Source organism: Mandrillus leucophaeus, unplaced genomic scaffold, assembly GCF_000951045.1.
Source record: "Mandrillus leucophaeus isolate KB7577 unplaced genomic scaffold, Mleu.le_1.0 Scaffold3, whole genome shotgun sequence".
Classification (NCBI taxonomy): Eukaryota; Metazoa; Chordata; class Mammalia; order Primates; family Cercopithecidae; genus Mandrillus; species Mandrillus leucophaeus.
The window spans coordinates 50,396-73,759 of record NW_012103142.1 but is presented as its reverse complement, the minus strand read 5'-3'; the positions used below and the strand labels follow the sequence as shown (position 1 = coordinate 73,759).

The window sequence follows — 23,364 nt, the reverse complement described above, 5'->3', positions numbered from 1 at the left end:
TTATGGCATTCACCTTCTTGAAGCTCTAGGACAGTGGTTCTCAAAATTTTTTCTCTCAGGACCTCTTAAAAATCATCAAGGACTCCAAAAAGCTTTTGGGTATGTGGGTTACAGCTATCAATATTTATGGTACTAGAACTTAAAACAGAAAAATTTAAAACACGAGAATACATAGGCACACATTCCATTCATTGTGGGAACCATGGTGTCAATACATATCATGTAGTTTCTGAAAAACTCCACTGTACACTCTTATAGAATGAAGAAGGCAAAAAACTTTTTTTGTTTTGTTTTTTTGAGACAGAGTCTCTCTCTGTCGCCCAGGCTGAAGTGCAGTGGCGAGATCTCAGCTCACTGCAAGCTCCGCCTCCCGGGTTCACACCATTCTGGTGCCTCAGCCTCCCGAGTATCTGGGACTACAGGCGCCCTCCACCATGCCTGGCTAAAATTTTGTATTTTTTAGTAGGGACAGGGTTTCACCGTGTTAGCCAGGATGGTCTCGATCTCCTGACCTCGTGATCCGCCCGCCTCAGCCTCCCTGTGTTGGGATTAGCGGCGTTTGCCACCGCGCTCGGTTGCAAATAACATCTTAATTTTGTTATAAAAAATAGTCATTCTCACCTACCCCCTGACATAGTCTCAGCGACCTGTAGGGCCGAGGTTACACTTGGAGAACCCGTGCTCTAGGGCCAAACCCATTCTTCTTGCCCTGGCCCACGTGTTCCCCCCACCGCCCCACACTGGAGCCACTGCCTAATTCTCCAGCCCAAGATGGTGCTCGCCAGCCCTCCTCTCAATGCTCATCACACACAGGGCTATTCCTTTCCTCCAATGAACCAACCGCCTCCCGCCCACCTCCAGTTCCCAGCCCTCTGTTCCCTTTGCCTGGTCCACCCTCGGCCTCCCTGGGTCGCAGACGAGGTCGGCCTCGTCATTCCCCGCAGACCGCCGCGCGTCCCTCTTGTGCGGTTCACCACAGTTGTATTTTAAGTGATCATGTGAGTCGTCGTTAAATGCCTGTCTCCCCGCGGATCATGGGCTCCTCGAGGACAGGGACCGGCCTGTCTGTCCACTGCTGTAACCCCGCGCCGGCATAGGGACGTAAGGCCCCACTGGAGGGCGCTCATCAAATAGCTGCTGGATATTGACGAAGGAAGCGGCGACGCAGCTCAGGGATCTCCGAGTCAGGACTGTCGGCCAGACCGACGGGGTAACACGTCTAATGGTGTGGGAATAAAGTTGTATTCCAGTGCTTCCAAACGGGCCTCTCATTCCAACCCCCTTCCAAGCAAAATGAATATTCCAGTCACCTCTGGTCCCTTCCAGTGACCTTGAACCCCTCAGAGTACGCCCCGTCGACACCGTTCGGGGTCGGGCGCCACTACTGGCGCATAAGATGCGCTCAAGCGGAGGGTACTCCAACCGCAAAGAGACGCCGAGCCAACAGGGATCCCTGCCTCGGCGCCGGAAGCCCCAAAGAGCCGAATCTGGAACCGGATGTGGCTGCTTCCTGCCCCGCCCCCTGCCGAGGGGGCGGGAACCGAGGGCCCTTCGGAAAACGCGGCCGGGATTTCGGTCAGCGGAGTTCGTGGGTTGTGGTGGGGAGCGTAATCCCGTGGGGATGGAGTGACCCGCTCTCTCTCCTCCTGAAACGCTTCCCGCGGGAGTTTTAGCCGTGTTATTGTTGGGGAAGGGAATGTCAAATTCTGCTCCTGCCTTCCCCCAGGGGCTGGAGACTGGAATCTTTATTCCAGTTCAGTGCGGAGCGACGTGGTCTCCAGAATCCCCGAGTGTAGAGGCGGAGGACAGTGGAGCTGGGGACTCGGGCGCCTGGGTCCTGGTCCCTGAGCGTCCGGCGCTCCCCTAGTCCGCGGCCCTGGCTCCTGTCCTCACTTCCTTCCCCTTTTGGCTCCTGCTCTCGGAGCGGGCGGACGCGGGGGGGAGCGGAAAGGGCGGAAGGGCCCGGGAGCCTAGCGGGAGGGGTTCAAGGGGGTACGGAAAAGCCGGGGAGGGGACTTGGTCCGGGGCCGGAGACCGACGGCAACAGCGGCCCAGGACCCACGCTGCCCCCACCCCTCCCGAGCAGGTCAGAGCCTGAGCACCCTGCGCGTCCCCGTACTCGTGACCCCCTCCTCCCCCAACTGCACCAAGGGCCACCCTATTTCACCCTTCTGTTGCCCCCCTCCCCCAGCCTTCCTGCAGAATTCCCTTCCGGTCTTCTTGACACCCACCCACGTCCCTTCCCTGCCCGGCTCCCCCGCGCCCACCTGACTCTCCACCCCCACCCCACCCCGTCTCTCCCCAGGCGCCCCCATGGCCCGACCCCGCTGATTCCTTCACTCGGCCATGCTCCCGCGGCCCCTGCGGCTGCTTTTGGACACGAGCCCCCCAGGGGGAGTCGTACTGAGCAGCTTCCGAAGCCGGGACCCCGATGAGGGTGGGGGCCCAGGTGGCCTGGTCGTGGGCGGGGGGCAGGAGGAAGAGGAGGAGGAAGAAGAAGAGGTGAGACGCGGGTGGTGGGAGGTAGGGGGCGGATGTATTTCTGAAGTCTCCACTTTTCTCTTGTCTCTGGGTCCCTACATCTCCTCCTCCTTGCCTCAGTTATTCTCGCACCTCCCTGGGCGTCGGCCCGTTTCTCTGCTGCGGGGAGTCCCGGCGTCTCTGTGGTTCTCTGTCAGTGTGACTCAGGACCTGCCCGCAGGAACCTGCCTGGAACTTCTGGCTGGCTGTCCCTGCGGGTCTCTGGCCCTCTGCCTCTGCCTGCCTGAGTGTGCCTACTTCTCTGAGCAGTCTTGTCTTGCCCCCTGTCTCCCTCCTTGTTTTTGTTTGGCGGGGAGGGGTTTGTTTCCACAGTAACCAGCTCCTCTGACTCTGGGATTGGGGAGGGAACCCTCAGATTTCGTGACCCCTCCTTCCCTCCCTCCCCTTTACACTCCCCCCCCCCCCATCCTGGGTAGAGGCAGGGAAGCCACGGTTCTGGGACCTGGAGGAACGATCCTAGGGTGGGTAGAGAGCGGTTACCTGTTTTCATTAGGGATTAATGGTGGTGGCCAGGAGCAGGATTTTAGGCCTCAGGAGGGGCCAGAATTTGGATTTGGGGCCCCGAGGCCCTGAACTCCTAGGTCCAGATCCTAAGTGAGGGCAGGTTGACTGGCAAGGCTGGTTTTTCGGGATCCGTCGGGGGAGGGACTGGGGCCACGTGACTCTCTGAGTCTACCGCCCCCCAGCCCCCATCATCCCACTTCCCCTTTTCCTTCCTGGACTGGGATTGGAGCTGCTACCTTCAGGGGTCCCTTAGGGCTGAGATAGTGGAGGCACTACCCGAGGGACCAGGGTGAAAGGGGGCCTGAGAAGGACTAAAGCTCTGGGCTGGTCTAGTCCTTGGCCGGGAGGGGCGGGGCATGCGGCAGTGCCTGAACTGAGGTTTCAGCTACTCCTAGTCTCTGCCTCTGACTTGCTGCCTCTCGCTTCCCTCTCCTGCTCTTTGTACCCTGCTTCTCTGTCGTGTGTGGGTTCAGCTCTGGGGGGAAAGGGCTTTGGGGGTCTCCAAAGGATCAGGATTCCTGTACTCCATCCACGCCTCCACTACAGCCCCTTCGACTCCACCGGGGCCCTGAGGCGACTGGGGTGGGGCTGTCTGGGCCCCAGTGGGGGAGACCTGGGGTCACCAGCTCCCCCCACCCTTCCTCGCACTCGCTGGTACTATGCCCTGCCACCACAGGTGAGGGGTATAGAGGGAGAAGCAGGGCCTGGGGTGAAGGCTGAGGGCAGTGGGGGGTGATATGGAACTGTCTGACTTCCCCTTCCTTGCTCCTGCAGGCCCCTGTGTCCGTCTGGGATGAGGAGGAGGATGGTGCCGTGTTTACCGTCACAAGCCGCCAATATCGACCTCTTGATCCCTTGGTGAGATCATGACTTTAGCTTCTCACCTCTGACTCTTCAGTTCCCTTCCTCTGGCTGACTTTCTGGCCAGAGTGCTAGGTTGGAGTTCTGGAGTCCTGGACTCCGCTATATGACATAGGCCAAGACTTTTGCCCTCTCTGAATATCAGAAAAATGAGGCTGGAACATCTCCTGGGTCTGGGATTGTCCTCAGAAATCTAGGGGCAGAGTGGGAGAAAGCGTTGGTGATCATCTCTTTGTGTCCTCCAGGTCCCTATGCCTCCCCCGCGTTCCTCCCGACGGCTCCGAGCTGGCACTCTGGAGGCCCTGGTCAGACACCTACTGGATACCCGGACATCAGGGACTGATGGGACTTTCATGTCAGCCTTCCTGGCCACCCACCGGGCCTTCACCTCGACGCCTGCCTTGCTAGGACTTATGGCTGACAGGTCAGAGTCATAAGGGACCCAGGGTCGTGGAGTGTCTGTCCAGATTTCCTAAAGTTCCAACATCCCACCAAAATAGTTAAGGCCACTGGGGGTTTGGGGAAAATGGACAGATAGATCCTCTTCTTCCCCTCAGGCTGGAAGCCCTTGAATCTCATCCTACCGGTGAACTAGAGAGGACAACAGAGTGAGTGACCCCTGTTTCTTAATCTCACAGTCCACTCTGCCCAGGCTGCAGCTTTACCTCTCACCCTTGGCTGATTCCCTTCTCCCAGGGTAGCCATCTCTGTGCTGTCAACCTGGCTGGCCTCTCACCCTGAGGATTTTGGCTCTGAGGCCAAGGGTCAGCTTGACCGGCTTGAGAGCTTCTTACTTCAGACAGGGTATGCAGCAGGGAAGGGTGTTGGGGGGGGCAGCGCTGACCTCATCCGCAACCTCCGGTCCCGGGTGGACCCTCAGGCCCCCGACCTTCCTAAGCCCCTGGCCCTCCCCGGCGATCCCCCTGCTGACCCCACGGATGTCCTGATGTTCCTCGCTGACCACTTGGCCGAACAGCTGACCCTGCTAGATGCGGTGAGACCCTGACCTTTGGCCCGTATGCCCCCTGACCCCTTACTAACCTCTCCTTGACTCCAGATCCTTTCCTTGCTTCCACCCTTTCCTGATCCAGCTCCTAGCCTCCTTCACCTACCATTTTGACTTTCCCTTTTTCCCTTTGGTTGTTACCCTTCAAACCCTGTGCCCCTCTGGTTCCTTGGCCACCTGAGATCCTCAGATCCCTAATATTGGAAGGCTGACCTCACTTGACTATGAACTTTAACCTCTTACCTCTACCCTGCAGGAGCTATTTCTCAATTTGATCCCCTCTCAGTGCCTGGGAGGCCTGTGGGGTCACAGAGACCGGCCAGGACATTCTCACCTCTGCCCATCTGTCCGAGCTACTGTCACACAGTTCAACAAGGTGGCAGGGGCAGTGGTTAGTTCTGTCCTGGGGGCTACCTCCACCGGAGAGGGACCTGGGGAGGTGACCATACGGCCACTCCGTCCCCCCCAGAGGGCCCGCCTCCTGGAGAAGTGGATCCGCGTGGCGGAGGTGAGAGAGAACATTGCCCCACGGTGGGTGGCCATGGCATGGAGAGGGCTCCCATAGCCTTAGCTCTCTTTGACCCCCACAGGAGTGCCGGCTGCTCCGAAACTTCTCTTCAGTTTATGCTGTGGTGTCAGCCCTGCAGTCCAGCCCCATCCACAGGCTTCGGGCAGCCTGGGGGGAAGCAACCAGGTGGGGAGGCTGAGGCATTGGACTGGGGTGGGGGTTCCTCAGAAGGCAGGGAAGAGGGGGTGACAGAGCCAGGCCTGTCCTCAAGGCCACTTTTCTCCCTCCCCCAGGGACAGCCTCAGAGTCTTTTCTAGCCTCTGCCAGATTTTCTCCGAGGAGGATAATTATTCCCAGAGTCGGGAGCTGCTCGTGCAGGTGAGAGCCTGGTTTGTGGCATTCCCCCCTCTCCCTGCTCCCTACTGCTCCCCCATGTCTCTTTATTTTGTCACCACCAGGAGGTAAAGTTGCAGTCTCCTTTGGAGCCACACTCCAAGAAGGCTCCGAGGTCTGGCTCCCGGGGTGGGGTGAGTGACTAGCTGGGTGGTGGGCTTGGGGGTTGTGATTATGAAGGGGTGAGGAGTATGTTTTGGGGGAGCAGCCTGAAGGATGGGTAAGGGAGGCACAGAGGGGTGAGGGGTGAGGAGAATGAAATCTGTTCTCTGAGGCAATGGGGAGGGCAAGTGCAGAGGGACGGAGGGCCCTCACATCAATGGCAGGCACGTCTGACCCTGACCCCTGACCTCAGGGTATAGTCCCATACCTTGGCACCTTCCTGAAGGACCTTGTGATGCTGGATGCAGCCTCCAAGGATGAGTTGGAGGTCAGTGGTGTGTGTGTGTGTGTGTCATGATGATGATGTAACAAGTGGGCTGCAGGGTCCGACAGATCCCCCCCTTGCAAGGGGCTGTAAGGCACAAATAGCTGAGTGTAGGACAAAGCCAGATCTATTTCTGTGCCAAGTCGCCTCAGTGGTCTGTAAGTGAGAAACTAGAAATAGCATCTACATTGATCTGTTATTATAAGGGTTAAATGAATTCGTATTTGTCAAGTGCTTAGAACATGCCTGAAACGTAAGCACATCTAGGTTTTGTGATGGGGTCCTGCTCTATTGCTAGAGTTTGTTAAATAAACAAATACTGAGACCTTGGGCAAGTTCCTTATCCTCTCTGGATGAGGAATCCTATCCAATTGGATACTATCCAGTCTTCTCATCTGCAAAGCAGACTAGTTGTCTACCTGAGATATTAAATTTCAAGGGTCAAGTGCAGTGCTTAGGCCATGATAGATTGAGGGGGAAGGCAGGGAGGGATGGAAGAGTCAGAGAGGCTAGAGGGAAGGGATTGTGAGTTGGATATGGCTGTGTGTGTTTAAGAGAGGGGATATTCTCTCTCTGTGGCCTGGAAGGTAGTGTTAGAACTTTCACCCCATCCCCATTTTCCTCGCAGAATGGATACATCAATTTTGACAAGCGGAGGAAGGTGAGTGGAGTGCCTGGGCTGGATGCTGGACTTCTCAATCCATGTTCCCGGAAGGGGAGGGGGGAAAGTCAGGTGTCCCTGAGTTTTGGCTCCTGCAGTTTGAGGGCTCCTTCCCAGGAGTTTGCAGTCCTTTCTGAGTTGCGACGGCTCCAGAATGAATGTCGTGGCTATAACCTCCAACCTGACCATGATATCCAGAGGTGGCTACAGGGGCTCCGGCCACTGACAGAGGCTCAGAGGTGACTGGAGGGTGAGGTTGGGACTCTAGGGCTCTGGCCAGGTGTGGGGGATTGGTGTCATGTCCTGAGCTCTGTCTTTTGCCCCCTAACCCAGCCATCGTGTATCCTGTGAGGTGGAGCCACCTGGTTCCAGTGACCCTCCTGCCCCACGGGTGCTTCGGCCAACATTGGTCATCTCGCAGTGGACAGAGTGAGAGATTCACTGGCTGGGGGATGGTTACTTGGAACTTCCACTTTTCTTCTGATCCTCCCAATCTCCTGCCACTGTAGGGTTCTGGGCTCTGTTGGGGTCCCTACCCCGCTTGTGTCCTGCGAGCGGCCCAGTATGGCGGGAGATGAGGTGCCTACAACTCCTGCTCCTCTGCTGACTCGGCTGGCCCAGGTGAGCTCTGCTCCTGACTCTGACCTTGACGCTGACCCTCACTCTGTAAATGTTTCTTCCTTAATCTCCCTGCCTTCATGCCAGTCCCATGTTGTTTATTCCTAGCACATGAAGTGGCCATCTGTCTCGTCACTAGACTCTGCCCTGGAAAGCAGTCCATCCCTGCACAGTCCAGCTGACCCCAGCCATCTCTCCCCACCAGCCTCCTCCCCTAGGCCTTCTCGAGGTCACCGCCGCTCAGCCTCCTGTGGCTCCCCGCTGAGTGGGGGTGCAGAAGGGGCCTCCGGGGGCACTGGATATGGGGGAGGGGGATCTGGGCCAGGGGCCTCTGATTGCCGAATCATCCGAGTCCAGATGGAGCTGGGGGAAGATGGCAGTGTCTATAAGAGCATTTTGGTGAGGGAGCCTTGGGATGGAGTTGGGGTGAAGGATGGTGTCTTGTTGGACTATAAATGTCTGAGGTTTGGGCAACCAAATGGAATTGAATGTAGTTTTAATTCTGACTTTTGGTTTTGGCAGTTGTTTTATTTATTTTTAATTTTATCTTGTAAACTCTGGTCTTCAATACAAGCTGAAATTTGTTTTATTTTGATGGCTATTTTGCATTAGTTGCTACACCTTAAACTTTTGGTGGCCATATTAAAATTTCAGAACCAACAGCAGTTTCCCCAAAGGCAAGCAGCTCTGTTTCACTGGGCACCATGTGGGCTGGCTTATGGGGTATAGGAAGCCACCGTATTGGGTTTCCCTGTTCCTTTTAAAGCCTTGGACACAAGTAACCTTTTGTGGTTGGGTTCAGTGGCTAAGGGTAGAAGGATGGGAATTCATGGCTGATTGATTGCTCTTTTGGTCTCCTGTCCTGCCAGGTGACAAGCCAGGACAAGGCTCCAAGTGTCATCAGTCGTGTCCTTAAGAAAAACAATCGTGACTCTGCAGTGGTTTCAGAGTATGAGCTGGTACAGCTGCTGCCAGGGGAGCGAGGTCAGAGGCCACGAGGGAAAGGCAGACTCGGGAGGAGAGTGGAGTGCTTCCACATCTGGGCGGCTGTGGGGGGAATGACTGTGCTTGTGCTTGACATCCATCCCCTGAACCTTCAGAGCTGACTATCCCAGCCTCGGCTAACGTATTCTACGCCATGGATGGAGCTTCACACGATTTCCTCCTGCGGCAGCGGCGAAGGTCCTCTGCTGCTACACCTGGCGTCACCAGTGGCCCGTCTGCCTCAGGAACTCCTCCGAGTGAGGGAGGAGGGGGCTCCTTTCCCAGGATCAAGGCCACAGGGAGGAAGATTGCACGGGCACTGTTCTGAGGAGGAAGCCCCGTTGGCTTACAGAAGTCATGGTGTTCATACCAGATGTGGGTAGCCATCCTGAATGGTGGCAGTTATATCACATTGAGACAGAAATTCAGAAAGGTAGCCAGCCATCCTGGGGCAGTGAAGTACCACTGGTTTACCAGACAGCTGAGAAATCCAGCCCTGTGGGAACTGGTGTCTTATAACCAAGTTGGATACCTGTGTGTAGCTTCCCACCTGTGTGTGCTTCCTACCTGTGCAGCACACAGGTAGTGCTGGAAAAAACGCATCAGTTTCTGATTCTTGGCCATATCCTAATATGCAAAGGGCTAAGCAAAGGCCTCAAGGCTCTGAGCCCCAGGGCAGAGGGAAATGGCAAAAAATAGGTCCTCGCAGGAGTTGTTCTTCCCACTCTGGGGGTTTCTATCACTGTGACAACACTAAGATAATAAACCAAAACACTACCTGAATTCTACTCCCCTGTCCTTGTAGTGCGTATGAACTGGCTGCTATGAGTGGGGGTGGGGAATTGGCTGAAGGTAGATGCCATGGAACAGGAAAGGGCACAATGTTTTCTATCCCCATGAACAGAGCAAAAAGTGAGTGAGGTATTGGTGAAAAAAGTTTCCTCAGAACAATTTTTCTTCAGTAACCTCTCTACCACTGGTCCCTTGCTGCAAATGTGTATAAAACAATTTTAGGACAAGGAAATGGCAGAACAACTTTATGGACAACATATAAACTTGGGAGGACTTATACACTACAAACCATTGCGTGCTGGGATTTTAAGTCAGTTTAAGCTACATTCAAGCAAATTCTAGGAAGACAGAGGCTGAAAAGTACCAATAGAGATGCCAGGGCTGCTGGCAAAGAGGGTAACCACATTTCATCCTGGGGCCTCAGGTTAGAGAACTGTGAATTCTTTTTCAATTGAACTGACATTCCTAGTAATACGCTATGTTGTAAATGCCCTTCCAAAATAATCATGCCAACCAAGATGAGGGAAAGTTAAGGGTTGTATATACAGGCAAGAAGTAGATTTGAGGACATTTAGGATTTCACTTTCAAGAAAGAAAGAACATCGTGCCACAAAGAAATTCCAAGTGCAAGAGTTTGAACCTGAGGGGGTAATACAGGTGGTGTGTGTGAAGGTGGAAGGGACTGTGGGGATATGACAGAAGCGCCTGGTCAGGAAACAGAGCCAGGTGTTTTTACATTTTATTAGCTACAGTATAGATGCTAGAGCTGCCTCATTCCCTCCCCTCCCCTCCCCCCACCAAGGGGTCAGGCCTTGCCAGGAGCCCCTGCCTTTGCCGCTTGGGCCCGCTGGAACTCCTGCTGCAGCTGAGCAAGGGTCTCCCTCTGTTGCTCTGACTGCCGCTCAAGATCCCGGAGCTGGGATTCATATCGCTTACTAAAGAGAGACAAGGGAGACAAGTAGAAAGGGAGAAATCAGTAGGACTTACTAAGGAGGGTGCTAAACGCAAGAAAGAGATAGGTGGAAAACTTGAGAAGGGGGGTTAAAAGGGAAGGAAGGGGTTGGAGGAACTGGAGGACTAGGGGCCACTATGGAGAGCTGTTCTGCAATGGTTCAACACCTCTACTCCAATGGTTCACTTGCATCACAGGGTGCAGCACACAGTGGTGGAATAAAGACTCACATTTCAGCTGTGATATAGTCCAGCCTCTTCCCTACTGTGGCCCGAGCCTCCCCCAGCTCCTGTTTGACTAGCACCGGACCCAGAAGTTTAAAGACCACGTTGGACCCATCCAGCAGGGCCAGTTCCTGATGGAGGGATGGGACATACGTGATCAGAACCATGGCTAGTACAGGTCCCTCCTCGCCCCACAAATCCCAGTCCCTCACCTCTTTCACGATATTATTTTCTGTTAGTTGTGCTTCAAGTTTCTGCCTCCCCGACATGGATTTACTCAAGTCTGGGGATAAGAGGAAAGGCAAGATTAGAAACATCAATCCTAGTCAGGTGGATATGGATCTGAGGAAGCAGAAAAAGATGGGGGCAGCAGGTCAGCGAATAGGGAAGAGTACTGAAGCGGGAAAGTCTCTGCACGCAAGGGCCCAGATGGGGCAACAAACCTTATCTCGGTAATGGCTTTGGGTTGTGAGTGCATTGGGCGAGGCCATACCGACCCTGCTCCCTTACCCTTCTGTAGCTGTTGATATTTCTCCACTTCTCCCTGCAGCTTCTTCTGGATCAGCTCCGCCATGGCGGGGATGAAAGCCTACGGGGAGCGAGACAAGGGCGCTGCGTCTCACTCTCTGGAAGGTACCTGAGCTCCCTTTTCTGATCTCGCCTGCGGAAATGATAGCACTCTTGAGAGGCAGCCCTGAGGGGCACCGCCACCTCCACCCCGTCCTCAGGATATGGTGGGCGAAACGCAAGACCGTAAGCCTCTCAACCGAAATCCTAACCTATTCACGTTCTGCTTTCAGTAGTAATAAACCCGGAAGTAAACGAGGAATGCCGGGAAAAGACTGCGCCGGAAGTTTCTTTCTGACCCTTGATGGGAAGTGTAGTTCTGACATGTTTAGCGAGTGGAGTTCTGCTACAAAGACTGGACTCACATATTTTTAGACAAGATGGGGAAACTAACCCGGAAAAAGAAACCGCACCGCTACTTAGCCCCTGGTCCCGGGCCTGCCTTTATTTTGTAAGTCACTCTTGCATAAGCTGCCGCTCCCGATAAGGTGCCAAGAGCTCTTCCGTCCCTCTAAGGAGAGCGTGCCCTCACTCAAGATGGCGCCTAGAGAGCTTCAGACCTGGTACGCTGCTGATTGGATGAAGGATAGAGGGCTTCCGGGAGTTTTCAAGCCGACTGTGGGGCAGCTGAGAGGAGTTTTGCACGTGGATCGCCGTTCGGGTGGGCGAGATGGAGACAGCCCCCAAGCCGGGCAGGGATGTCCCGCCCAAGAAAGACAAACTTCAGACCAAGAGAAAGGTATCGGCCTCCCTGGGTGGGAAAGGAAGTTTTTTGCTGCGGGGTCGGGGGGGCGGGGCGTGGGTGCGGAGTATCAGAGTTCCTGATCTGCTTGTAGAAACCGCGGCGATACTGGGAGGAAGAGACCGTTCCGACCACAGACGGAGCTTCTCCAGGGCCTCCTTGTAACAAGAAGAATCGGGAGCTCTGTCCTCAGAGGCCAAAAAATGCTCACATATTAAAGAAGTCTCGGATCTCTAAGAAGCCTCAGGTCCCGAAGAAACCCCGAGAGTGGAAGAACCCGGAGTCCCAGCGGAGCTTGTCCGGGGTGAACGTGGAACCTAATGGGTGGCGAGGCAGGCCGCCTTGTGCTTTGAAAGGGTTGGGGTCAATCCAAGGCTGTCTACTAACTGCGTTCTCCTTTCCCCTAGGCCCAAGATCCATTCCCAGGCCCCGCCCCCGTCCCTGTGGGGGTGGTCCAGAAGTTCTGTCGCATTGACAAATCCCGAAAGGTGAGGTCCAGCCGGAGAGTTGGGAAGTGTTGGAGGCAGGGAGTGTCTGGGTGAGTTGAATGGAGGCTGGGCTAGGTAGCTCTCCTGTGACCCCACTTATCCTATGGTTCTTCTGCCACTCCTCCCCACCAACAATGTTATAGCTACCACGTTCTAAAGCCAAAACTCGAAGCCGACTTGAGGTGGCTGAAGCTGAGGAAGAGGAAACAAGTATCAAAGCTGCTCGTTCTGAGCTGCTGCTTGCTGAGGAACCGGGGTGAGTGGGCCCTAATCTGGACCCCCAATCCCTGCCTTATAGGACTGTCTTTTCTCGTTTTTATGTTGGTACACTTGCTTCATATTGGGAAACTTTATTGCTATCCTAACCCTTGCTTTCAGGTTTCTGGAAGGGGAGGATGGGGAAGACACAGCAAAGATATGCCAGGCTGACATTGTGGAGGCTGTGGACATTGCAAGTGCAGCCAAGGTGAGCCTGAGGAGGTAAAGGAACCAAGGGATTGATTGGTGGTGCAGGACAAGAGAGGAATGGGGGCTAGAAGAAGGCGTTCCTGCAGGGTACTCATTTTTTTTTTTTTTTTTCACTCTTCTCTTTCCCAGCACTTTGACTTGAATCTGAGGCAATTTGGGCCCTACAGACTAAACTACTCTCGAACTGGAAGGTAAGGTTGAATTCTAGTGACTCTTGAACTAAGATGTGTTTCCTTAACCACTTTAGCCATGCCCACTTCAGCCATTCGCAGTGTATGTTTGGGTTGTTGATGAGGGGAGGGTCCTTCGATTTGCTTGGGTGTGCGGGTGAGCACCTGCAGCAACATGTGTCTGCCCACCTGGAGATGGGGCTGGCATGGGGCAGACCTCAAGTCATCTGAGTCGGTGGTCCCCTGCCTTAACACCCTGCCTGCCCCTCACCTCCAACAGACACCTGGCTTTTGGAGGGCGCCGAGGTCATGTGGCTGCCCTTGATTGGGTAACAAAGAAGCTTATGTGCGAGATCAACGTCATGGAGGCAGTGCGGGACATCCGGTCAGTGGCCTCATTGTCAGCGGTCAGTAGGGGTGAGATAGTCCATCCTTGATTGAATGATAGCCTGTGACCTCATTTCCCAATTGAACCACTCTTCCTCTCCCCCAGGTTTCTCCATTCTGAGGCACTGCTTGCTGTTGCCCAGAACCGCTGGCTCCACATCTATGACAATCAGGGCATTGAGCTCCACTGTATCCGCCGGTGTGACCGAGTGACACGGCTTGAGTTTCTGCCCTTTCACTTCCTCCTGGCTACAGCTGTGAGTGGCCGTGGAGCGCAGGAACTGGGTGGCAGCCCTTGGGATGACCACTTCTCCTTTAGGACCCCAGGAGAGGGAATACAGAGGGCAATCAGGACTGGGTCATTCTCTCTGTCTCTCTCTTTCTCAGTCAGAAACAGGGTTTCTGACCTACCTGGATGTATCAGTGGGGAAGATCGTGGCAGCTCTGAATGCTCGAGCTGGGCGGCTCGATGTCATGAGTCAGAACCCTTACAATGCTGTCATCCATCTCGGACACAGCAATGGTCAGTACCTGGCTTAGTTTTGACTCTCCGACCATCCTGACTTGCGTTTCTTCTATATTTATACTTCATGAGTCTCTTAAAGTTACCCTTTTATTTCCCTTTTTTGTTATCTCTTGGTCTTGAGTTCCCATCTTTCCCAGGTTTAATAACCTTAGGGTCAGGTTTGTATTAGCAACTTTGGTTCTTCTTCTCTTCCAGGTACTGTGTCTTTATGGAGTCCAGCTATGAAGGAGCCACTGGCAAAGATTCTCTGTCATCGTGGTGGGGTCCGGGCTGTGGCAGTAGATTCTACAGGCACGTAAGTTACTGGTGGGATGAGGCGTTAGGTGGGCAGAAAGTTGTGGAAGGTAGTGTGCTTTAGGAGCACAGACTCTAAAGCCAGGATGCCCAGGTTTAAATCACAATGTTACCACTGATGGGCCTTGTAAGTATGGGCATATGGCATAACCTTTGTGTGCCACAGTTTTCTCACCCCAAAAATGGAAATATGAGTGTCTAGTTCAAGGGTCCACAAACTTTTTCTGTAAAGAGTCAGATAGTAAATATTTTATGATTTGCTGATAAGAAGTAAAATCAAAGGGTACTGTGTAGGTATTTAAATACCAAGAGAAAACAAATTATCACAATTTTTTTTTTTTGAGATGGAGTCTCACTCTGACGCCCAGGCTGGAGTGCAATGGCGCAATGTCAGCTCACTGCAACCTCCGCCTCTTAGGTTCAAGTGATTCTCCTGCCTTGGCCTCCCAAAGAGCTGGGACTACAGACACCTAGCACAACGCCTGGCTAATTTTTGTATCTTTAATAGAGACAGGGTTTCACCATGTTGGTCAGGCTGGTCTCGAATTCCTGACCTCAAGTGATCTGCCCGCCTCAGCCTCCCAAAGTGCTGGGATTACAGGCGTGAGCCACTGTGCCTGACCTTTTTTTTTTTTAATCTTTTGAGAGAGATGTAGTCTTGCTCTATCTCCCAGGCTGGAGTGCAGTGGCGTGATCTCAGCTCACTGCAACCTCTGCCTCCTGGGTTCAAGTGACTCTTCTGCCTCAGTCTCCCAAGTAGTTGGGATTACAGGCACCTGCCGTTATGACCAGCTAATTTTTGCATTTTTTTGTAAAGACGGGGTTTTACTATGTTGGCCAGGCTGGTCTTGAACTCCTGACTTCAGGTGATCTGCCCGCCTCGGCTTCCCAAAGTGCTGGGATTACAGCTGTGAGCCACTGCACCCGGCCCACACATTTTTAAGTTATAAAATTAAACATAATATGGCCAGGTGCAATGGCTCACGCCTGTAATCCCAGCACTTTGGAGGCTGAGGCGGGTGGATCACCTGAGGTCAGGAGTTCGAGACTAGCCTGGCCAACATGGCAAAACCCTGTCTCTACTAAAAATCCACAAAATTAGCTGGGTGTTGTGACAGGGGCCTGTAATCCCTGCAACTTGGGAGGCTGAGGCAGAAGAATCGCTTGAACCTGGGAGGCAGAGGTTGCAGTGAGCCGAGATTGTGCCATTGTACTCCAACCTGGGCAACAAGAGCAAAACTCCGTCTCAAAAAAAAAAAAAAAAAAAAAAGTTAAACATAATATGAGGCTGGACACAGTAGCTCATGCCTGTAATCTTAACACTTTGGTAGGCTGAGGTGGGCAGATCTCTTGAGCCCAGAAGTTCGAAACCAGCCTGGGTGACATGGCAAAACTCTGTCTCTACAAAGATAAAAAATTAGCCGGGTGTGGTGGTGCATGCCTGTAGTCCCAGCTACTCAGGAGGCTCAGGTGGGAGGATCACCTCAGCACAGGAGGTTAAGGCTGCAGTGAGCTGTGATCATCCCACTGTACTCTTCCATCGGCAACAGAGGGAGACCCTGTCTTAAAAAATAATAATAAATATGATATTTGTGGGATACAGATCTACTAATGGGAAGAACTGAATTTCTCTTTTTGAGGATAACATTTTGCCTAGTTCATGTACAAAGTTAGTGTTCCAAATGATCAAACTTGACTGTAGATACTCATGTTCATGCTGATCTGTAGAGATTTCATGTATTTCATCTTTGAAAACATCTTTTCACACAGGTAATGATAGGTGATATGTGAGGTGCTCAAAATGCTGTGAAGCACTTATGATTGTGTCACTGTGACTTGTAGCGTACAAAGCAGGAGTGCAAATCAGGATGCCGTAGTCTCTGTCATGACCACTAGGCTGTGTGTTGTAGAGCAAAAGCAGCCACGGTGTAAATAAATAGTGAGTGACCATGTTCCAATAAAACTTTATTTGTGGATATTGGAATTTGAATTTCATACAGTTTTCACAGTCTCAAAATATTCTTTTGATTTTTTTTCAACCACTTAAAAATGTAAAAACCATTCTTGGCTTGTGGGCTATACAGAACTAGATGATGGGCCAGGTTTGGCCCATGGGCAGTAGTTTACCAAGCCCTAGTTTAAAGCCCTTATAAAAGCTGTTGTAGACATTAAGATGAGTTAAGGCATATAGTTTAGCACAGTGCTTAGCAAATAGGGAGCGCTGTATTCATCATTGTCATTCAAGATGATCGTTCTCTCCAGGTCTGGCTGATGTGAGGGTAGAGGCGGTGTCTGCTTTGGATTTCTGCTGTTCCTGAGAGAGTATCTGCATTTTCCACAGCTGTTCTCTCTGATTTGTATTTTTCTCTGATTCCTTTCGTCAGGTATTCACTGGGCATCTGCTGTGGGCGGGGCTCTGTGCTGAAGTTCTGGAGATAAAAGGATGAATCATTGAGCCTGCCTTGGTGTGGTGCTCCAGTTACCCTTTGGGTATAAAAACTTGTGGCTATGGTTTTTTTTTTTTTTTTGAGACAGAGTCTCACTCTGTCACCCAGGCTGGAGTGCAGTGGCACAATCTCACTGCATCCTCTGTCCCCGGGGGTTCAAGTGATTGTCCTGCCTCAGCCTCCTGAGTAGCTGGGATTACATGCACCCGCCACCACGCCCGGTTAATTTTTAAATTTTTAGTAGAGACGGGGTTTCACCATCTTGGCCAGGCTGGTCTTGAACTCCTGACATTGTGATCCACCTGCTTCAGCCTCCCAAAGTGCTGGGATTACAGGCATGAGCCACTGTACCCGGCCATGGCTATGGTTTTTGAGAATGACTGGCCAGGTGATGCATTTATTTATTTATTATTATTTTTCGAGATGGAGTCTTGATCTGTCACCCAGGCTGGAGTGCAGGGGCACGATCTCGGTTCACTGCAACCTTCGCCTCCTAGGCTCAAGTGATTCTTCTGCCTCAGCCTCTGAGTAGCTGGGACTACAGGTGTGTGCCACTGCGCGCAGCTAATTTTTGTATTTTTAATAGAGATGGAATTTCACTATGTTGGCCAGGCTGGTCTCGAACTCCTGACCTTGTGATCCGCCCATCTGGTCTCCCAAAGTGCTGGGATTATAGGCCTGAGCCACTGCTCCTGGCCTCTGTGATTGTATCTTTGTGAACAAGTGATTTGGTTCTGCCCTTTTTACTCCATATCTATACCAGCCTGGCTCTAGGAGAGTCGGAAGGCCTGCCCAAGGGTTTCTGCCCTTTCTGGGCCACTGGGCCAAAGCTGTAGCTTGCCTTCCATGGGCTACCTGGGTCAGCCACTCCTCTGCTTAGCGCTTAATCACTAGTTAGCTGAGGCCTGAAGTTTAATCAACACCTTGATGCTGAACAGCTCTGGTCCTTGTGATCTTCAGCCCATCCCTGCTTTTCTCTGGTCCTCAGGAGCTTGTCAGATAGGCCACGGGGACTCCAGCGATGAAGCCGACCATCTTTCATAAGAGGTGTTCTGGTAGCCTGCATTAGGATTGGATTGGGTTGACTTCTCAGAGCCGAACTGCTGCTTGCAAGTTTAGTAGTACAGTAGTATGGCCCAGACTCCCATCTGGCACTCTATGGGAACCCAGGGGATCCCATAGATGGGTATATGGAGGGGAGAAGAGCCAGCATGCATCCTTGAGTTGTTAGTTCACCAAAGGATGTGACCCTGTGTTCCAGGAGCGCTCGGTAATTCCTGGTTTGCACTGATGGCCTTTCTCTGTGGTAAAGTCAGGGCCCTGATTATCTTGTCGGAAGTATCCAGTTGGGCCTCCCTTGGGCTCCATCACTGTGCAAGTCTCTGCTCATAAAAACTCTTCAGTTCCCTTCTTCTGGGTTCACAGCCAAGGCAAAAGAGAGTCCTTGGCCTCTTGGCAAACATACATCCCCTACCTGGCTGGTTCCCCTTCAGCTTCCCTCTTTAAGGAATAACTTGAACATAGAAACTCCAACCTCACCTGTAATCTCAGCACTTTGGGAGGCAGAGGAGGTCATTTGAGGTCATTTGAGGCCAGGAGTTCAAGACCAGCATGGCCAACATGGCGAAACCCCGACTCTACTAAAAACGCAAAAATTAGCCATGGTGGCGCATGCCTGTAATCTCAGCTACTTGGGAGGCTGAGGCACGAGAATCACTTGAACCAGGGAGGCAGAGGCTGCGGTGAGCCAAGGTCATGCCACTGCACTCCAGCTTGGGCAACAGAGTGAGACCCTGTCTCAAAAAAAGAAAATTCCAACTTCTGAAAGTAAACAACTTATGCAGTACATGATTCCTGGAGAGGATTTGGTCCCAACCTTCCCTCCCTCCTTCCAGGGAAAGCACACAGAGGGGCAGGCCAAGGGATACTTCACCACTTTCTGAGTAGGTCTTCTCAAGTCCTTGGAGCCTTCAGTTTGTGTTTGTTATTGACAGAGAGCAACGTTGGGATTGTGAGCTGTGGGTCCTCGGTCTGACTTTAAAGAAACCCCACAAATTTTCCGCTCCTGATTTTCCTGACCATGTTTCCCACCAATCCTGCTAACATAACCTCTGCTTCCCTCTCAGTCTCCACACTCTGGTGTTAATGCATTTGAACCTGCTGTGTATCTCTTTCCTGTACTTTTTTGAGAATTACCTAGAATGGGTCAAATCCCACCTTTCCCATGAAGCCTTTCTGACCACTGCCGATGCTCTTTCCCCTTGCTGGGCTGTGTGCTGCATGTGTGTACAGGGTGACATCACCTTTAGGTGCAGCCTGTCGTGTGGGTGCTCCTTTTGACTCCCGTGTCTTGAGAGGGCTGTGTGGTGTTAGCAGAGGAGAGGCAGATGCTAAAGAGATAGGCCTGACCATCCACTGACCTAGCTTTCCTTTCTCTGAGCTTGTTTCCTCACCTCTTAAAGGGAAATAAAAATCGTAAGAGTTGTGTGCAGCTTAACCAAGAGGATGCCTGTGGAGTGTTCAGGGTGATGGTAGTGGTTATTGCTATTAATCTTTTTCTCCCCAGCCAGACTTGATGCCTGGACTTGGCCACAGCTTGCTTGGTAAACCCATTTACTGACAGATTAATTGATGCCTCTTTTCTCACCAGGTACATGGCCACCTCTGGCCTAGACCACCAGCTGAAGATCTTTGACTTGAGAGGGACCTACCAGCCTCTGAGCACTCGGACCCTGCCCCATGGAGCAGGGCACCTGGCCTTCTCCCAGAGGGGACTGCTGGTGGCGGGAATGGGTGACGTTGTCAACATCTGGGCAGGGCAGGGCAAGGCCAGCCCACCCTCCCTTGAACAGCCCTACCTCACCCACCGGCTCTCAGGCCCTGTGCATGGTCTTCAGTTCTGCCCCTTTGAAGATGTGCTAGGGGTGGGGCACAGTGGGGGCATCACCAGCATGCTGGTCCCTGGTGAGTGGGCCAGGGATGGGGCTTGAAGTGAATGAACTCTGGGTGGAAGTTTGGGCCTGAGACATCCAGGAGCTGGGGGATGGGTTGGGCTGGAGCTGTTGGACTTAGGTCTTTCCTTACGGCTCCATGCTCCTCCCTCCCTCCCTTCAGGGGCCGGTGAGCCCAACTTTGATGGCCTGGAGAGTAATCCTTACAGAAGCCGGAAGCAACGCCAGGAGTGGGAGGTGAAGGCCCTGCTAGAGAAGGTGAGGCTCCCCTGCTGGAGAGGGTGAGGTTCCCCTCTGCTGGAGAGGGTCAGGCTCCCCCCTCCTGGAGAGGGTGAGGTTCCCCCTTCCTGGAGAAGGTCAGGTTCCCCCTGCTGGAGAGGGTGAGGTTCCCCCCTGCTGGAGAGGTCAGGGTTCCCCCTGGCGGAGAGGGTGAGATTGCCCCTGTTGGAGAAGGTGAGGTTCCCCCGCTGGTTGGTGTGCAGCATGGTTGTGAGGCCCCTGCTGCTGGGGAAGGTATGCATGTGGTTTTGGGTTGGAGGTAGAGAAAGCTATCCTGAGGTCTCATGCTGGGGGTCCTGGGTAGAGGGGTTCAGCAGCCTTCCTGGCTTCCCTTTTTGGTGCTACCCTCCTGTGGCTCCTTGCTGAGTCCTATCCCTCTGTGAAACCCTCAGGTACCTGCAGAGCTTATTTGTCTTGACCCACGAGCCCTGGCCGAGGTGGATGTCATCTCTCTGGAGCAGGGAAAGAAGGAGCGGATAGAGAGGCTGGTATGGAGCAGGCCCCTGAATGCCCAGGCCTGTCTTCTCCCCCACATCCTCTCCCCACCATGGCTTGTCCCCAGAAGTGTGGCCAGCAGGTGGGTGCTGCCAGTTCCCTAACTCCGACCGAGGCTGTAACAGATTTGACTCCTGTCCCCTCCCTCAGGGCTACGACCCGGAGGCTAAGGCTCCCTTCCAGCCAAAGCCAAAGCAGAAGGGCCGCAGCTCCACAGCAAGCCTGGTGAAGAGGAAGAGGAAGGTCATGGATGAGGAACACAGGGTAGATGAGTATTGGGATGGGCCGGGCCTTCCACAGGCTGCACCCTCCTGCTTGTGTCTCTGCCCTTGTCAGCCTGCCACTTCTCACTGTCCCTGTGTCCTCCCCCTCTCCGGTCCCCAGGACAAGGTCCGGCAGAGCCTTCAGCAGCAGCAGCAGCAGCAGCAGCAGCAGAAGGAAGCGAAGGCCAAGTCCACGGGGGCCCGGCCATCTGCCCTGGACAGATTTGTGTGCTGAGCCAGACTCCAGGGTTGCCTGGGAACAGTCTCTCCCCAAGATCACCTGTAGGGAAAAGAGTGTTCCCTGGAACAAGGAGGTGGGGCACTGTGGTCCTTTCCCCAACTGGGGGTGGACAGCTGGCTCCTGGGGTGGGTTGGTATTAAAGAGGAAAGCGATTTTTTGGATCATGTGTCTGGATCATCTTGTGGACCTGTTCCCCTCCCCCTTGCCCAGCATGAGGCCATTCTAGGATCAGAGGAGTCAGTGTCCTGCCTCTACCCCCACCCCCATACCTTGTGGCTGCTGTGGCCTTAGCTTTGCCTTTTAGGGGCCTTCCTCCTCAGAGAGGCTGTCCTCTCTCCCATGTCCCTGGAGATGTCCTTCCCATGAAGCAGGGTCTGGCAGCCTCTGGGGTCTCCAGGTTTGTGGTGTTCTGGGGGTCCTGGTGAAGACCACACTGCACTCGAAGAGGTGGAGAGAAGTTTATTGAGGAGCTTGACAGCCCTCTTCTGCCCTAGCTTGAGAGAACAGCTGCAGCATTTTTTTCTTTTTCTCTTCCTGATGACCATCTTTCAGGCTGGCGGGCCAGGCCCCTGGGTGTCTCCCATATCCCTGTCTTTAGTGAGACTGAGGATCTGGTATGAGGAAACAGATCAGCTCCAGCCAGTGAGGGCCCCTGCGTTGGGCCTGGGAGAGAGAAGGTCCTGTTCCTGCCTTTCCTGTGGCCCCAGGCACTCTCAGCTGTGAAGCCAGGCTATTGCTCGACACCGCAGGATGCCCAGGACTCCCTGGAACCAGGAGCAAAAGGGCGCAGTCCTTTCCCCGTCAGAGCCACCCACCAGCTTCCAGGCTTCCTGCATCTTCCAGGGGTCCAGCCTGTGGGACGTCAGCAGGAATTTCCCATAGCAGCACCGGTCTAGTGGGTAGTGGGTGGCACCAGCCAGCTTGACACACTGTGTTGGGGCAAGGCCTCCTCTTCGGGCACTTACCCCCACAAAGACATCCTCTAACGGGAGAGGGGGTGCCCGGCTAGCTACCTTGAGAATAAGCTGCACAGCAGACGCTGACAACACATACCCCGTGCCTGAGGCATAGGGTGGGAAGGGGCCCCAGGTGTGAGGCCACTGCTCCTCTGATACACGGTGCCTGCCCCCTGGTGTCCGAGAGGGGTTTACTCGCCAGTGCACCCGGCCCAGGTACAGAAGAGGCACTTCCTCGCTGTGCAAGGCCTGGCCTCCTTCCTGCTGTTCATTTCCAACCTCAGCCTCTCTCTGGGGTTCCGTGCTTCTCTCCCATTGCTCCCAACGGCCCCCTCGCAAGACCAGCTCTGATACCAGTTCGGGGACGTTGACGTACACATCATCGTCCGTCTTGAGGACGTATCGGGCCATGGGGCAGTGTTTCTCAGCCCAGTTCAGCCCACTGAGGGTCTTGAGGGTGAGGTTGCGGTAGGAGTCCTGGAAGGCGGCCTGCAAGATATCCCCCTGGGCTGCTGACTCCGAGGCCAGGTCGTTCCCCTGGGAGCCCCACACGGGGTGCTGTGCGTTCGGCTCTCCCAGCAGGAATAGCGTCTGTACCCTGAGTCCCCGGGCCTCGCGCAGCCCGCCCCACGAGGCCCGAATGGCGTTTCTCTGGTTCAGGTTTTCCGGAGCCGTGCACACCAGGATGAGCAGGAAGGGAGGAGCCCCGGGACCACCGCAAGCTTCCTGGTTGGGGATCAAGAGGCGGGGCAGGGCCAGGGGCGGCCCCGGTGAGGCGGGGGCTGGTAGCAGGGAGGCTAGTGAGAGGCTCAGCAGCTCCTCCCCCAACCCCGAAGGCCCGAAGAGGGTCCAGACGATCACCAGCAGCAGAGCGGTGAGGAGCAGACGCCGGAAGAGCCTGAGCGGCATGGTGCGGCGCACTCCAAGGGTAATCCGGAGAGCCAAGGGCGGAGACTAGCTCCCCGGGCCTGGGTCAAGGCGGGGATTTAACCGACCACACCTGGGATGCGGAGGGCGGAGCGCGCGACCGGGACCAGCGCACCCTGGGGGTCGGTGGAAGGCGGTGCGGACCGCGGTCGAGGCATGCTGCGGGGGTGGCTACCTTGTTGTCGCGGCCTCGCCGGCAGCAAGCTCCGCTCCATGGCTGGCCGACTGCGGCACTCACGGCCCCTCCCCCGCCTCGCCCCGGCGGCCGGCCTGCCACCCGCTTCCGCGCTGCGCGCTCCCATCCCCGCCGGAAGCGGCGTCGGAGCAGCGCGGCAGGGCGCGGAAACCCGGGCGGGTGGAGTGACACCAAACGGAGCGAGACCGGTCTGTCCAGCCACTCCCCATCCCAACCCACCCACGTATTCCACCAGGGGGACCACACCCTACATAACCAACGTCTGTGTTTTTGCCTTTGTTGCTTTGGTCACAGCCCCAAAGATTTTCTCTTATAACTAGATGACCCCTTTTTTAAAAACAAAACAAAAAAAACCCAGAGTGACTAAGACCTGCAAACTCACCTGAACTGCAGCTGTCTAGGCTCAGCTACCCACTCCACAACCATGCTGCACACCAACCCCAGGGGACTGGTCTCTAAACTGGTCTGGGTCACCCCCTCGAGGCTGGGAATTGTT

The 23,364-nt window shown here is 54.2% G+C and overlaps 4 protein-coding genes across 9 annotated transcripts; 2 read left to right on the top strand and 2 right to left on the bottom strand.

The window, feature by feature from the left end:
• Window positions 1-1,561: 1,561 nt before the first annotated feature.
• Window positions 1,562-9,291, top strand: RGL2 (ral guanine nucleotide dissociation stimulator-like 2). 2 transcript variants are annotated; one of them, XM_011986449.1, is made up of 18 exons: window positions 1,562-2,086; window positions 2,306-2,502; window positions 3,820-3,903; window positions 4,152-4,330; window positions 4,464-4,514; window positions 4,603-4,900; window positions 5,169-5,420; window positions 5,503-5,606; window positions 5,714-5,798; window positions 5,879-5,947; window positions 6,169-6,243; window positions 6,869-6,901; window positions 7,019-7,140; window positions 7,235-7,330; window positions 7,411-7,522; window positions 7,628-7,918; window positions 8,389-8,503; window positions 8,620-9,291. In XM_011986449.1, the coding sequence occupies exons 2-18, from the start codon at window positions 2,347-2,349 to the stop codon at window positions 8,829-8,831; spliced, it is 2,334 nt and encodes a 777-aa protein (XP_011841839.1). In that variant the 5' UTR covers window positions 1,562-2,086; window positions 2,306-2,346; the 3' UTR covers window positions 8,832-9,291. The 2 variants fall into 2 exon arrangements, with proteins under 2 accessions (XP_011841839.1, XP_011841840.1); XM_011986450.1 differs by lacking the exon at window positions 2,306-2,502.
• A 236-nt stretch (window positions 9,292-9,527) lies between these two features.
• Window positions 9,528-11,577, bottom strand: PFDN6 (prefoldin subunit 6). 4 transcript variants are annotated; one of them, XM_011986452.1, is made up of 5 exons: window positions 11,259-11,577; window positions 10,982-11,132; window positions 10,684-10,754; window positions 10,478-10,602; window positions 9,528-10,230 (listed from the first exon to the last, which is right to left on the bottom strand). In XM_011986452.1, exons 2-5 carry the CDS (start codon window positions 11,043-11,045, stop codon window positions 10,101-10,103), a joined length of 390 nt encoding a protein of 129 aa, XP_011841842.1. In that variant the 5' UTR covers window positions 11,046-11,132; window positions 11,259-11,577; the 3' UTR covers window positions 9,528-10,100. The 4 variants fall into 4 exon arrangements, with proteins under 4 accessions (XP_011841842.1, XP_011841844.1, XP_011841843.1 ...); XM_011986454.1 differs by having other exon boundaries at window positions 11,251-11,282; XM_011986453.1 differs by having other exon boundaries at window positions 10,982-11,127; window positions 11,251-11,282.
• Window positions 11,352-20,950, top strand: WDR46 (WD repeat domain 46). 2 transcript variants are annotated; one of them, XM_011986456.1, is made up of 15 exons: window positions 11,352-11,777; window positions 12,037-12,084; window positions 12,188-12,268; window positions 12,412-12,524; window positions 12,647-12,734; window positions 12,866-12,927; window positions 13,187-13,291; window positions 13,400-13,550; window positions 13,681-13,816; window positions 14,015-14,114; window positions 19,211-19,524; window positions 19,675-19,769; window positions 20,183-20,278; window positions 20,436-20,549; window positions 20,670-20,950. In XM_011986456.1, exons 1-15 carry the CDS (start codon window positions 11,709-11,711, stop codon window positions 20,781-20,783), a joined length of 1,686 nt encoding a protein of 561 aa, XP_011841846.1. In that variant the 5' UTR covers window positions 11,352-11,708; the 3' UTR covers window positions 20,784-20,950. The 2 variants fall into 2 exon arrangements, with proteins under 2 accessions (XP_011841846.1, XP_011841845.1); XM_011986455.1 differs by having other exon boundaries at window positions 11,875-12,084.
• B3GALT4 (UDP-Gal:betaGlcNAc beta 1,3-galactosyltransferase, polypeptide 4) lies at window positions 16,065-22,970 on the bottom strand. Its single transcript, XM_011986457.1, has 2 exons — window positions 21,059-22,970; window positions 16,065-16,542 (listed from the first exon to the last, which is right to left on the bottom strand). The coding sequence occupies exon 1, from the start codon at window positions 22,652-22,654 to the stop codon at window positions 21,503-21,505; it is 1,152 nt and encodes a 383-aa protein (XP_011841847.1). The 5' UTR covers window positions 22,655-22,970; the 3' UTR covers window positions 16,065-16,542; window positions 21,059-21,502.
• Window positions 22,971-23,364: the final 394 nt, after the last annotated feature.

Bases quoted from the DNA above. Each gene is read 5' to 3' on its own strand.
- WDR46 (XM_011986455.1), top strand. From the start codon at position 11,709: ATGGAGACAGCCCCCAAGCCGGGCAGGGATGTCCCGCCCAAGAAAGAC. The intron at 12,525-12,646 runs GTGAGTGGGCCC...CCTTGCTTTCAG, and splicing joins CTGCTTGCTGAGGAACCGGG to GTTTCTGGAAGGGGAGGATG. The intron at 19,525-19,674 runs GTGAGTGGGCCA...CCCTCCCTTCAG, and splicing joins CACCAGCATGCTGGTCCCTG to GGGCCGGTGAGCCCAACTTT.
- B3GALT4 (XM_011986457.1), bottom strand. From the start codon at position 22,654: ATGCCGCTCAGGCTCTTCCGGCGTCTGCTCCTCACCGCTCTGCTGCTG.
- PFDN6 (XM_011986452.1), bottom strand. From the start codon at position 11,045: ATGGCGGAGCTGATCCAGAAGAAGCTGCAGGGAGAAGTGGAGAAATAT. The intron at 10,603-10,683 runs GTGAGGGACTGG...TCCCTCCATCAG, and splicing joins AAAATAATATCGTGAAAGAG to GAACTGGCCCTGCTGGATGG. The intron at 10,231-10,477 runs GTGAGTCTTTAT...GTCTCTCTTTAG, and splicing joins GACTATATCACAGCTGAAAT to TAAGCGATATGAATCCCAGC.
- RGL2 (XM_011986449.1), top strand. From the start codon at position 2,347: ATGCTCCCGCGGCCCCTGCGGCTGCTTTTGGACACGAGCCCCCCAGGG. The intron at 3,904-4,151 runs GTGAGATCATGA...TGTGTCCTCCAG, and splicing joins ATCGACCTCTTGATCCCTTG to GTCCCTATGCCTCCCCCGCG. The intron at 5,607-5,713 runs GTGGGGAGGCTG...TCCCTCCCCCAG, and splicing joins GCCTGGGGGGAAGCAACCAG to GGACAGCCTCAGAGTCTTTT.